Consider the following 12,408-nt stretch of genomic DNA (forward strand, 5'->3'; position numbering starts at 1 on the left):
GATATTAGGTCAATATACATTCATAATTTAGGATTTTTGCACATTTTTAACTTAATTTAAGTTAAAATTACAGTTTTCTATTAAATCTGTATTAGAACTCAAGAAAGGCTGATAAATTCAGCTATAAAAAATAGAGTATTTCTTTTTGTTTTGAAATAGACATTTAGCAGATGAAAACTGGGATCCTATCTCAATACAACTGAAGCCTTTTTATCACCTTTTTGCTTTTAAATAATTAGTAAATGAGAATAAAAAAAAAAAAAAGGAAATAGATCCAAAGGATCTATCAATAACCATGTCTCTTCCAGCGCAGATCATTGTTAGATGATCCACCGCTTTGGAATCTAAGAGTAAACCAGTCTATCGGCTGGTTTACTCTTAGAAACCAGGTCGTCTACAGTTAACGCAGATGTGCCCCCCCCTTCACAGACACTCTGCTGCAGCTCTCCAAAATTGTAGGTGACCGCAGACAGTGCCGCAGACAGGAGGCCTCTGATTGGTCAAATCTACATCCGCTCTACTCTATGCGTATTTCCTGTTTGGTTCCTTACCGGCTTGTTCTGTTTGTCTGACCGCCATTATGGAAAACAACTGAAGATGGAGCAGCTAGAAGAGCGAGGTGCGTGAGAACGCTGGGACCCTTTTTCCACCTGGATCCCCGCTCTTTTTGGCCCTCATGTCCCTCCGTTGTCGCATCAAACTTGCCCCCACTTCCTCGCCGCCTCGGCCGTATCTAGACCCACAGCTAGTTCCTGATTGGCCCTCTGGCGTTGTGGCGTGGAATAAAATAGCGCAGACCACGCTTCAATGTTGGGCATAAATTAAAAATATCTGACAAGCTCACTGCGACACGCTGCCCTTATGTCTCTGAAAGGGAGGGTCGTTAGGGGGAATTGTTGGCCTGGCTGAATAGGCGAGGTCTTCCGTTACCCTGTAAAGGGGTGGGGGTTGTGAACCTTTCGGCTTACATCGCAACCCCCACCCCTTTACAGCAGAGCAGAGGACCTCGTCTATTCATCCAGGCCAACTATTCCCTCTAACGGCCCCCAGAGACATAGACAGGTATGGGGCATTGCAGGCTAACAATGAAGCCAAACGACCCCCATTCCAAAGGGGGGGCCCGTTCATCCGTTTCTATTTGCATGTTTTCTAAACTAAAACCAGGCTTTGTTGGGCTGCTGGATAAAACCTGGAACTAAACGCTATTTCTGACATTTTGAATTGAAAAAATCTTCCTGGATTTTTTTTTTTTTTTTTACTTTTTTGGTGTTTTTTTTATGAAAAAAAAAAAAAAAGAAACTTGACATTCATCTTATCTGCAATCATCCACTTTTTCATTGACCACAAGAAACGCTTCATTTTCACTATAACTAATAACTGCAATACAAGTTTTCTGGCAAATTTATTATTGTAAAGCATAACCTGCATTTTTTGAAACACAAAAGTTTTAAATCTTGATCTTGAACAGATAATCTCCAGCTTAGAGTTAGTCAACCAACCAATTTGCTTCAACTTCAGTCGACTGGAAAAAAATCCAAGAAGGTAGATTCTAACGTTACGTCCCTTACAAAAATGTAACAAATACTGATGTGTTAATAGAATAGACATCCATTATTTGTTCTAGGTGTAGTCCCTCTCTTCTTGTTGTTTTCCTCTCTATGTTTTCTACTCAGCTGACTTTTCATGCTGTCTCTAAATTAATGCTGAATCCAAGCCTGGACTAGTATAATTCTTTACTATCAGGAAGTCCACAAACTGTAGTTAAAAGCCTTCAGCTGATCCAAAATGCTGCAGCCAGAGTTCTGATGAAAATGAAAAAGAGAGATCATATCTCTCCTATCCTGGCTTCTCTTCATTGGCTTCCTGTTAAATCCAGAATAGAATTTAAAATCCCCCTTCTCACATATAAAGCCTTAAATGGCCAAGCTCCATCTGATATCAGAGATCTGATTGTTCCTTATGTTCCTAACAGAGCACTTCGCTCTCAATCTGCAGGTTTACTAGTGGTTCCTAGAACTTCTAAAAGTAGAATGGGAGGCAGATCTTTTAGTTCTCAGGCTCCTCTCCTGTGGAACCAACTACCAGTTTTAGTCCGTGAGGCAGACACCCTGTCTACTTTTAAGGCTAGGCTTAAAACTTTCCTTTTTGATAAAGCTTCTAGTTAGAGCGGCTCAGGTTATCCTGATCTATCTCTATAGTTCTGCTGCTATAGGCTTAGACTGCTGGAGGACATAGGGACCCCCATTTCATCATTCTGCTTCATTCTATCTCTATTCTCCCACTCTGCAGAATCTGTTAGTTCAATCTCTAACATTCTGCTCTCTCTGCTTTTTCTCATAGTAGCTTCATCTGGTCTGTTCCTGTTTGGCTGTGACTCCATCCTGGAGAGAAACATCAGCTGTGCTGCTGCCATCAACACCTTTGTTTCTAGATGTTGGAGATCATGTTTTTCCAGTGTAGTCCTGTTTCTCTGACTGTGACTAACTAAAAGCATTCTGGATTACTTTAATCTGTGAACCCTTCTGGAGGAATGGAGTATAAACAAATGAAGATTGGATTTATAAAATGGCTTCTGGACGCCTTCAGAGGGATGATGTTGTGACTGCTTCGTCATATTTATAGTTTACCATGCTGCTATATCTGTGTTAATTGTGCTTTCATGCTCGCTGTGTCCATAAAATAAATTTGGTGGTTGAATTGTGGAGAATCTAACCTTTGATGTCTAACATGTCTATACTGGGAAGCATTTTATCGTTGTAATTTTCATGCATTCCTAATTAGTTGTAAATGCTTTAAAATCGCTGGGAATCGAGAGGGTTTTGAGAGAAGACCGTCTTCCAGTGCTCTCCCAAAAAATAATCCACCAAGGTCATGAGTTGAATTTTAAAAATCAAACTATAAGAGCAAAGCTCACCTTTAGGTTAGCACTGCCCCCTAGTGAAAACTCAAGAAAACACACTTTTTTTCCCCCACTTTTTTGTTTGTATTATCAAAAAACAAAAACAAACAAACACATTATTACAAAAAAGTAATAAATTTCAAGTATACAGATTTAAAGGTCGAAGAAATTAATGAATTAGTAAGAAAAAGAGAGTTCATGTAGCTGGGAGCCTCATAGGAACAGAAGCAGCCAACGCTGCACTGAAGTACAAAAACATAGGAGGACATTCTGATAGGCACAATGGCATGCTGTTGTTAAAACCTGTAAACATGTCAACCTAAAACCACTAAAACAGGCATGTTCACAGAAACATCTACGCATGGGGTGGGCTATTCCAGTTCCTGAGGGCCGCTATCCTGCAACTTTCAGATGCCGCTTTGGTTCTTTCACACCTGAATCACATAATTAGATGATTGAGAGGAATCTGGAGGAACTCGCTGCATCCTAAGGAGGTAATTCAGCCGTTTGATTCAGGTTTTGGACCACGGCCCTCAGGATATGGAGTTGCCCACCCCTGATAAGGTAATACCAGTCACATTACGCAGCGCTCTACACACGTTTCCTCACCACATACGCAACAGAAAGCCAAAGGTTCTGTTCCACGGGTCAGTTTCAGATGGGTTTACGGCGAGGCGTCGACGGGGACTTCTGAGACCGACAGCAGCGGCTAAACTAAGCTGATCACTGATTTCTGCCTCGGTGGCTTTAAGCAAACGGCTTCCCTCCCTTCCTTCACCGGTGCTACCAGCTGCCCCGTCTAGCTGGGTGGAGGTTCTGGAGAGCTGGTGGAGGTGGATGAAGCAGAGGCCGGCCTCTCCCTGCTTTCCGCCGCCCCTCCTCCGGTCGCCTTCCACTGCAGGATGCAGGTGTCCTTCCCGCCAATGGAGAGCAGGTGGGAGTCATTGTGGGTGAAGCAGACGTTGGTCACGTGGCTTCCGTGGCCCTCGTACTTGTGGCTCGGCGCCTGCGGACAAAATTAGATGTTTTATTCGTCTTTTCAAAAAATGCACATTTTGAAATCCTGAAAACAACAGAACATAAAATCAGAAATTTGTTATTTTTTTAAATGCAAGATGAAATTCTATAAAACCTCCAGTTTCTAATAAACACAATAAAAACATCAAAATGCATTTAAGATAAGGGAGAATTTCAGTGCGGATAGACGTTTGGCCATTCTTTGGCTCTAACTTTCTTACACCTCATCCAAGACTCTTGGGTTATCCTGATCTATCTCTATAGTTCTGCTGCTATAGGCTTAGACTGCTGGAGGACATAGGGACCCCTTTTCCACACTTTGCTTCATTCTATCACTATTCTCTCACTCTGCAGTATTTATTAGTTCAATCTGTAACTTTCTGCTCTCTCTGCTTTTTCTCATCATAGTAAGACTGATTTATGCTTAGAAACCAGGTCGTCTACAGTTAACGCAGATATTCCCCCCTCCCCCTTCCACAGACACTACTGCACCTCCCCAAAATTGTAGGTGACCGCAGACATTGCCGCAGACAGGAGGCCTCTGATTGGTCAGATCTACATCTGTTCTACTCTATGGCGTATTTCCTTTTTGGTTCCTTACCGGCTTGTTTTGTTTGTATGACCACCATTGTGGAAAACGACTGGTGAAGATGGAGCAGCTAGAAGAGCGAGGTGCGCGAGAACGCTGGGACCCTTTTTCCACCTGGATCCCCGCTGTTTTTAACCCTCATGTCCCTCCGTTGTCGCACAAACTTGCTCACTTCCTCACCGCCTCGGCCGTTTCTAGACCCACAGCTAGTTCCTGCCCTCTTGCGTTGTGGCGTGGAATAACATATCACAGACCACGCTGTGGAGCTGGTTGACAGTTGCCTTTTTTATCTATGCTTCTTTTTCTATGTCTGCTTCTGTCTCCTTGAACCCCAGTCGGCCTCAGCAGATGGCCGCTCACACTGAGCCTGGTTCTGCTGGAGGTTTCTTCCTGTTCAAAGGGAGTTTTTCCTCTCCACAGTCGCTACAAGCATGCTTAGTGTGAGGGATTGCTGAAGAGTCAATGAGTCGATGCAATCAGCTGGTTTTCCTTAGATAGAAAACTTTGAATCAATCTGACTGGATGATCTGGTTGAATTGTAAAATGCCTTGAGATGAAATAAGTTGCTAAGCTTCTGCTCATTTACTATTTGAAAGCTACGTTCACACTGCAGGTCTTAATGCTCAATTCCGATTTTTTTGTGAAATGCGATTTTCTTTGCATTGCCGTTCACATTTCCAGCGAACTGTATGTTATCTCCTGTGTGAACTGCATTCATACAGCTTAAAGTCGTAGGGAAGCGGCCGTTCCAACCGTCGCATTTCCGAATTCTCCCAAATGTGGTGCACAACTCTACACGAGTGAATAAAGTGAATGTGACTGGTCGATTATCAAGGGGGCGGGATTGTTGTGGAGGAAGGTTCACAAGCAACTTTGGTTGCGGCTGGATTCTCGAGGTGTGACCAATCACCCCCCACTTTGTGAGGAAAGACAAAATCACAGAGCACACAGGATCTCTTTCTCTTTGCCTCCTCTCCCTTGTCCATGAAGCTGGGGTCCATGTCCGGCAAGATGGAGATCCTGCCAGAGCGGAAAGACCCGGATCTCCAAAATCCTCAGGATAAGTCAGAACAATTCAGAATCAAACTGTTGCAAAACAGACCTTTTGCAACACATTTCTCTTGAGTTTCAGAACTTATAGAGCCAGACTGGATGAGAATCATGCCTTCGGTGTGAGCATGAGACAAAGAGGACACCTGCTGTGAGCCACTGGGACAGAGACAGAGACTGCCTGCTAAACTCCAGCTGGATGGAAAATGGACATGGACAAAAAGGTTTGCAGGTCGGGCATGATTAGGGACAGAACAAACAACATGTGTTTACTGATGAGTAGAGACAACGCTAACAGAATGGACTGCATGCTACGCTACACTGGAAAAAACATCTAGAAATAAGGAAAAATTTCCTAAATTAAGTGTATTTATCCTTAATTTGAGTAGGTAAATAAGATGATTTGCCAATGGAATTAGTATTTTTACTCTTAAAATAAGATTATTAGATAAAATGCACTTGAAATAAGACAATGCAATAGTTTTTTTTCTTATTTAAAAGTAAATTGTCTTGTTCCATTGGCAAAATGTTATTTTTTATCTCCTCAATTCAAGAAAAAATGCACTTATTTTAAGAAAAAATGACTTATCTAGATTTGAATGTTTTCCAGTGTATGCTATACAGAAACATGTGTTGAGCTGTTGCTGAAGCTCGGACAAACTTTATTTCACTAAACACTGATATAACATTTAGTGGAATCCTGATGTTTATTCACTGCTAGCTGTTTCAAGGAGGGTAAAGAATCATTTAGCTAAAGGTTTTTTGGTTCCTGATTAAGCAAATCATTTAATAAAACATTATTTGGCCAAATAATGTTTTATTCACCTCATGGATTTGCATTGTGAATTGGTCTGAAAACATTCCCATTTCTTTAAAATTAGTGAAAAGCTAATTTGATCATATCCCAAATTATCCCAGATAAACTTTGGTTTCAAACACAGAATCCATCTTAAACTGTAATATGGTTTTCAACCGTTTTCCCCTTCCTCTTTGTAAATAGTAGTTTAGTTTAGTTGAGTTTTACTAGTCTTAGTTAAGAGTGTTAAACTTAAATATGTTTGACTTGGAGCTGAATGATTTTTGTTAATAAAATCTTATATTTTGAACAGAACAGAATCACTCTTTCATCTATTGTTCTAACACACAGTTAGTAGGACTGTGTGTCATAAACAGTCTATAACAGCTAAAATAATATCTGATTAAATAAGATATTAATTCCACCCCTACAGGGGAGGGCCATAAACATCTTAAAGTATCAGAAACATAAATTCCCAGCGGGCTGGGAATAGAAAAGAATAGAATATAAGTCCACAACATTAATGTGGCATCCTACCTGGATGGGCATTGAACTTAAAGGAATAGTACACCCAAAACATGATTAGCCTTCATTTTCTACTCACCCCCATGCTGAACAACACTCTGGAGTACTTTTTTGATATCTCAAATGCATCTGGAGATCTGGGAGGCTTCTTGCTGTCTGCTGACATTCAAATAATGGAGGTCTATGGCGCCCGAGGCAGAAAGGTCCATAAAAGTCCACAAAAACTTGTCAATATTCCTCCATACTGCTCGTCCAATGTATTCCAAGTGTCCTGAGTGGGTAGCGTCCAGAATTTACTCGAAACGAAGTCATTTAGAATGTTTTTAGAGCATAAACAGTAGTGTATAGGATTTCCTGAAAGCGCGTTCACGAGTCTACGGAAACCGCGGCAGACCAAACTAGATGAAAGTGCGCATTCAGCTCGGCAAAGAACTCATGCTCTTCCTCAACACTGAAGTCCTCAGACATTTTTCTTTCGTTGTTTCTTTCTTTGCACAGGTAAACAGCACATTTCTTCTTCTACGCTTGCATTATCGGCAGAGCAGACGCTGAATGCGCACTTTCATCTGCTTTGGTCTGCCGCGGTTTCCGTAGACTCGTGAACGCGCTTTCAGGAAATCCTATACAGGAAATCCTATACACTACTGTTTATGCTCTAAAAACATTCTAAATGACTTCATTTCGAGTAAATTCTGGACGCTACCCACTCAGGACACTTGGAATACATTGGACGAGCAGTATGGAGGAATATTGACACGTTTTTTGTGGACTTTTGTGGACCTTTCTGCCTCGGGTGCCATAGACCTCCATTATTTGAATGTCAGCAGACAGCAAGAAGCCTCCCAGATCTCCAGATGCATTTGAGATATCAAAAAAGTACTCCAGAGTGTCTCTCAGCATGGGGGTGAGTAGAAAATGAAGGCTAATCATGTTTTGGGTGTACTATTCCTTTAACATCACAACAATATGAATCAAGATGCTATGACTGGAAAAATGTGATTGACAGATGACTGTTGATATATGATTGGCTGAATTTAGGTGTTCAGGCTGACGTAGAACTAACTGGCCTGCAGAAGATAACGGAAAAAAACAAAGATTTTAAGACAAGATTTTTTTTTTTTTTTTTTTTTTTATAGAAATTGTATACATTTTGGGACGATATCGTCTGATAAAGAAAACATTTATATACATGTTTAGGCCAGAATGATTTGACATTTAAATATTATATCCCCCTTTCCTGGACACAAACTGTACTGTAATATTTAAAAAAAAATTTTCTTTTTTTTTTTAAATAATTTTTTAATATATTTTTTATTTTTATTTTTATTTATTTTTTCTCTCGTGTGGGTGTCCTTTTTCTTATGACTTTTTCTTATTGCCTGGGAGTGATTGCAGGTCGTTTTGTTGTGTTTTTTGTTTGGTTTTTTATGACTCAAGGGAATTGTATGGTTTGTTTTATATGTATCACATTGTAAATGTATGGCTATGCAATTCCTGTGAAAAACCAAATAAACAAAGTTTGTAAAAAAAAAAATATATATATATGATTTCCCTTCGACTTTAAACACCAGGGTTTATCTGTGATGGATTAGTCAGACCTTATCAGTAGAATCAGGTAGAGCAGTACCTTGGGTTTGGGGCAGGGGTACTGGAAGAGGTGGACCTTGCAGAAGTCGTCGGCCACGGCCACCATGGTCTCGCTATGAGAGCGGCACAGCGCGTTGATGTCGGTGCCATCTGAGCCCTCCAACCACACGCCTGCAAACCGCAGAGGAACAGACATCAGCCCGGCATCCTGATCCGACGCCGCAGGGCTCACCTGCAGGAGGCGGAGGAAGATTCTCACCTATGACGTGGAAACCCAGCACACAGGTGAACGAGGCCCACTCTCTGTCTTTGCTCTCGAAGCGGTTCCTCAGCAGCTTGCATCCTCCGCTGATGTCCCCTGATAGAAACAGAGCCACAGTCAGAGAGATCTCTGGAAACAGACACTTTGGTCATGCATGAGACGGTGCCGAACGGCTGGAGGGGATGGCAGGAGAGCAAACTTCTGACCTTCAACCAGGTTAACAGCCAAGACGACAGACACTTGTTTAGTTTTTTTAAGCCAATACCGATTATTTTAGCTTCAGTCTAAATCAGGGTTCTTCTACGGAAGAGGATTAGGGACGCTGAAAATATAAAAAAGTTAAATTTTATTTCAGTTTAATATAGGAAAAAAATCTGAATTTTCTGACTTTAATCTGAGAATTCTGACTTTAATCTTAGAATTCTGACTATAATCTCAGAATTCTGACTTAAATCTCAGAATTCTGACTTTAATCTCAGAATTCTGACTTAAATCTTAGAATTCTGACTTAAATCTTAGAATTCTGACTTTAATCTCAGAATTCTGACTTAAATCTTAGAATTCTGACTTTAATCTCAGAATTCTGACTTAAATCTTAGAATTCTGACTTTAATCTCAGAATTCCGACTTTAATCTCAAAATTCTGACTTAAATCTTAGAATTCCGACTTTAATCTCAGAATTCCGACTTAAATCTTAGAATTCTGACTTTAATCTTAGAATTCTGACTTTAATCTTAGAATTCTGACTATAATCTTAGAATTCTGACTTAAATCTTAGAATTCTGACTTTAATCTCAGAATTCTGACTTAAATCTTAGAATTCTGACTTTAATCTCAGAATTCTGACTTAAATCTTAGAATTCTGACTTTAATCTCAGAATTCCGACTTTAATCTCAAAATTCTGACTTAAATCTTAGAATTCCGACTTTAATCTCAGGATTCTGACTTAAATCTTAGAATTCCGACTTTAATCTCAGGATTCTGACTTAAATCTCAGAATTCTGACTTTAATCTCAAAATTCTGACTTAAATCTTAGAATTCCGACTTTAATCTCAGAATTCCGACTTAAATCTTAGAATTCTGACTTTAGTCTTAGAATTCTGACTTTAATCTTAGAATTCTGACTATAATCTCAGAATTCTGACTTAAATCTTAGAATTCTGACTTTAATCTCAGAATTCTGACTTAAATCTTAGAATTCTGACTTTAATCTGAGAATTCTGACTATAATCTCAGAATTCTGACTTAAATCTCAGAATTCTGACTTTAATCTCAGAATTCTGACTTAAATCTTAGAATTCTGACTTAAATCTTAGAATTCTGACTTTAATCTCAGAATTCTGACTTAAATCTTAGAATTCTGACTTTAATCTCAGAATTCTGACTTAAATCTTAGAATTCTGACTTTAATCTCAGAATTCCGACTTTAATCTCAAAATTCTGACTTAAATCTTAGAATTCCGACTTTAATCTCAGGATTCTGACTTAAATCTCAGAATTCTGACTTTAATCTCAAAATTCTGACTTAAATCTTAGAATTCCGACTTTAATCTCAGAATTCCGACTTAAATCTTAGAATTCTGACTTTAATCTTAGAATTCTGACTATAATCTCAGAATTCTGACTTAAATCTTAGAATTCTGACTTTAATCTCAGAATTCTGACTTAAATCTTAGAATTCTGACTTAAATCTTAGAATTCTGACTTAAATCTTAGAATTCTGACTTTAATCTCAGAATTCTGACTTTAATCTCAGAATTCTGACTTAAATCTTAGAATTCTGACTTAAATCTTAGAATTCTGACTTTAATCTCAGAATTCTGACTTAAATCTTAGAATTCTGACTTTAATCTCAGAATTCTGACTTAAATCTTAGAATTCCGACTTTAATCTCAGAATTCTGACTTAAATCTTAGAATTCTGACTTTAATCTTAGAATTCTGACTTTAATCTTAGAATTCTGACTATAATCTTAGAATTCTGACTTAAATCTTAGAATTCTGACTTTAATCTCAGAATTCTGACTTAAATCTTAGAATTCTGACTTTAATCTCAGAATTCTGACTTAAATCTTAGAATTCTGACTTTAATCTCAGAATTCCGACTTTAATCTCAAAATTCTGACTTAAATCTTAGAATTCCGACTTTAATCTCAGGATTCTGACTTAAATCTTAGAATTCCGACTTTAATCTCAGGATTCTGACTTAAATCTCAGAATTCTGACTTTAATCTCAAAATTCTGACTTAAATCTTAGAATTCCGACTTTAATCTCAGAATTCCGACTTAAATCTTAGAATTCTGACTTTAGTCTTAGAATTCTGACTTTAATCTTAGAATTCTGACTATAATCTCAGAATTCTGACTTAAATCTTAGAATTCTGACTTTAATCTCAGAATTCTGACTTAAATCTTAGAATTCTGACTTTAATCTGAGAATTCTGACTATAATCTCAGAATTCTGACTTTAATCTCAGAATTCTGACTTTAATCTCAGAATTCTGACTTAAATCTTAGAATTCTGACTTAAATCTTAGAATTCTGACTTTAATCTCAGAATTCTGACTTAAATCTTAGAATTCTGACTTTAATCTCAGAATTCTGACTTAAATCTTAGAATTCTGACTTTAATCTCAGAATTCCGACTTTAATCTCAAAATTCTGACTTAAATCTTAGAATTCCGACTTTAATCTCAGGATTCTGACTTAAATCTCAGAATTCTGACTTTAATCTCAAAATTCTGACTTAAATCTTAGAATTCCGACTTTAATCTCAGAATTCCGACTTAAATCTTAGAATTCTGACTTTAATCTTAGAATTCTGACTATAATCTCAGAATTCTGACTTAAATCTTAGAATTCTGACTTTAATCTCAGAATTCTGACTTAAATCTTAGAATTCTGACTTAAATCTTAGAATTCTGACTTAAATCTTAGAATTCTGACTTTAATCTCAGAATTCTGACTTTAATCTCAGAATTCTGACTTTAATCTCAGAATTCTGACTTAAATCTTAGAATTCTGACTTAAATCTTAGAATTCTGACTTTAATCTCAGAATTCTGACTTAAATCTCAGAATTCTGACTTTAATCTCAGAATTCTGACTTAAATCTTAGAATTCCGACTTTAATCTCAGAATTCTGACTTAAATCTTAGAATTCTGACTTAAATCTCAGAATTCTGACTTTAATCTCAGAATTCTGACTTTAATCTCAGAATTCCGACTTAAATCTCAGAATTCTGACTTTAATCTCAGAATTCTGACTTAAATCTTAGAATTCCGACTTTAATCTCAGAATTCCGACTTAAATCTCAGAATTCTGACTTAAATCTCAGAATTCTGACTTAAATCTCAGAATTCTGACTTAAATCTCAGAATTCCGACTTTAATCTCAGAATTCTGACTTAAATCTCAGAATTCCGACTTAAATCTTAGAATTCCGACTTTAATCTCAGAATTCTGACTTTAATCTCAGAATTCCGACTTAAATCTTAGAATTCTGACTTTAATCTCAAAATTCTGACTTAAATCTCAGAATTCCGACTTTAATCTCAGAATTCCGACTTTAATCTCAGAATTCTGACTTAAATCTCAGAATTCTGACTTTAATCTCAGAATTCTGACTTTAATCTCAAAATTCTGACTTAAATCTCAGAATTCCGACTTTAATCTCAGAATT

The 12,408-nt window shown here is 37.9% G+C and overlaps 1 protein-coding gene across 2 annotated transcripts in view; it reads right to left on the reverse strand.

Annotated features, from left to right (window-relative positions):
* Nucleotides 1–2,970: 2,970 nt before the first annotated feature.
* Nucleotides 2,971–12,408, reverse strand: part of eml3 (EMAP like 3) — a 135,236-nt gene continuing 125,798 nt past the window's right edge. For both annotated transcript variants that reach the window (XM_038302526.1, XM_038302527.1), the window contains exons 22-24: nt 8,723–8,821; nt 8,504–8,634; nt 2,971–3,905 (exon numbers count right to left, since the gene is read on the reverse strand). In XM_038302526.1, the coding sequence (XP_038158454.1) occupies nt 3,699–3,905; nt 8,504–8,634; nt 8,723–8,821 (437 nt within the window). In that variant the 3' untranslated portion in view covers nt 2,971–3,698. The remainder of the gene's footprint in view (nt 3,906–8,503; nt 8,635–8,722; nt 8,822–12,408) is intronic.

This window comes from Cyprinodon tularosa, unplaced genomic scaffold (assembly GCF_016077235.1).
Source record: "Cyprinodon tularosa strain WSP-4 unplaced genomic scaffold, ASM1607723v1 ctg493, whole genome shotgun sequence".
Lineage (NCBI taxonomy): Eukaryota > Metazoa > Chordata > Actinopteri > Cyprinodontiformes > Cyprinodontidae > Cyprinodon > Cyprinodon tularosa.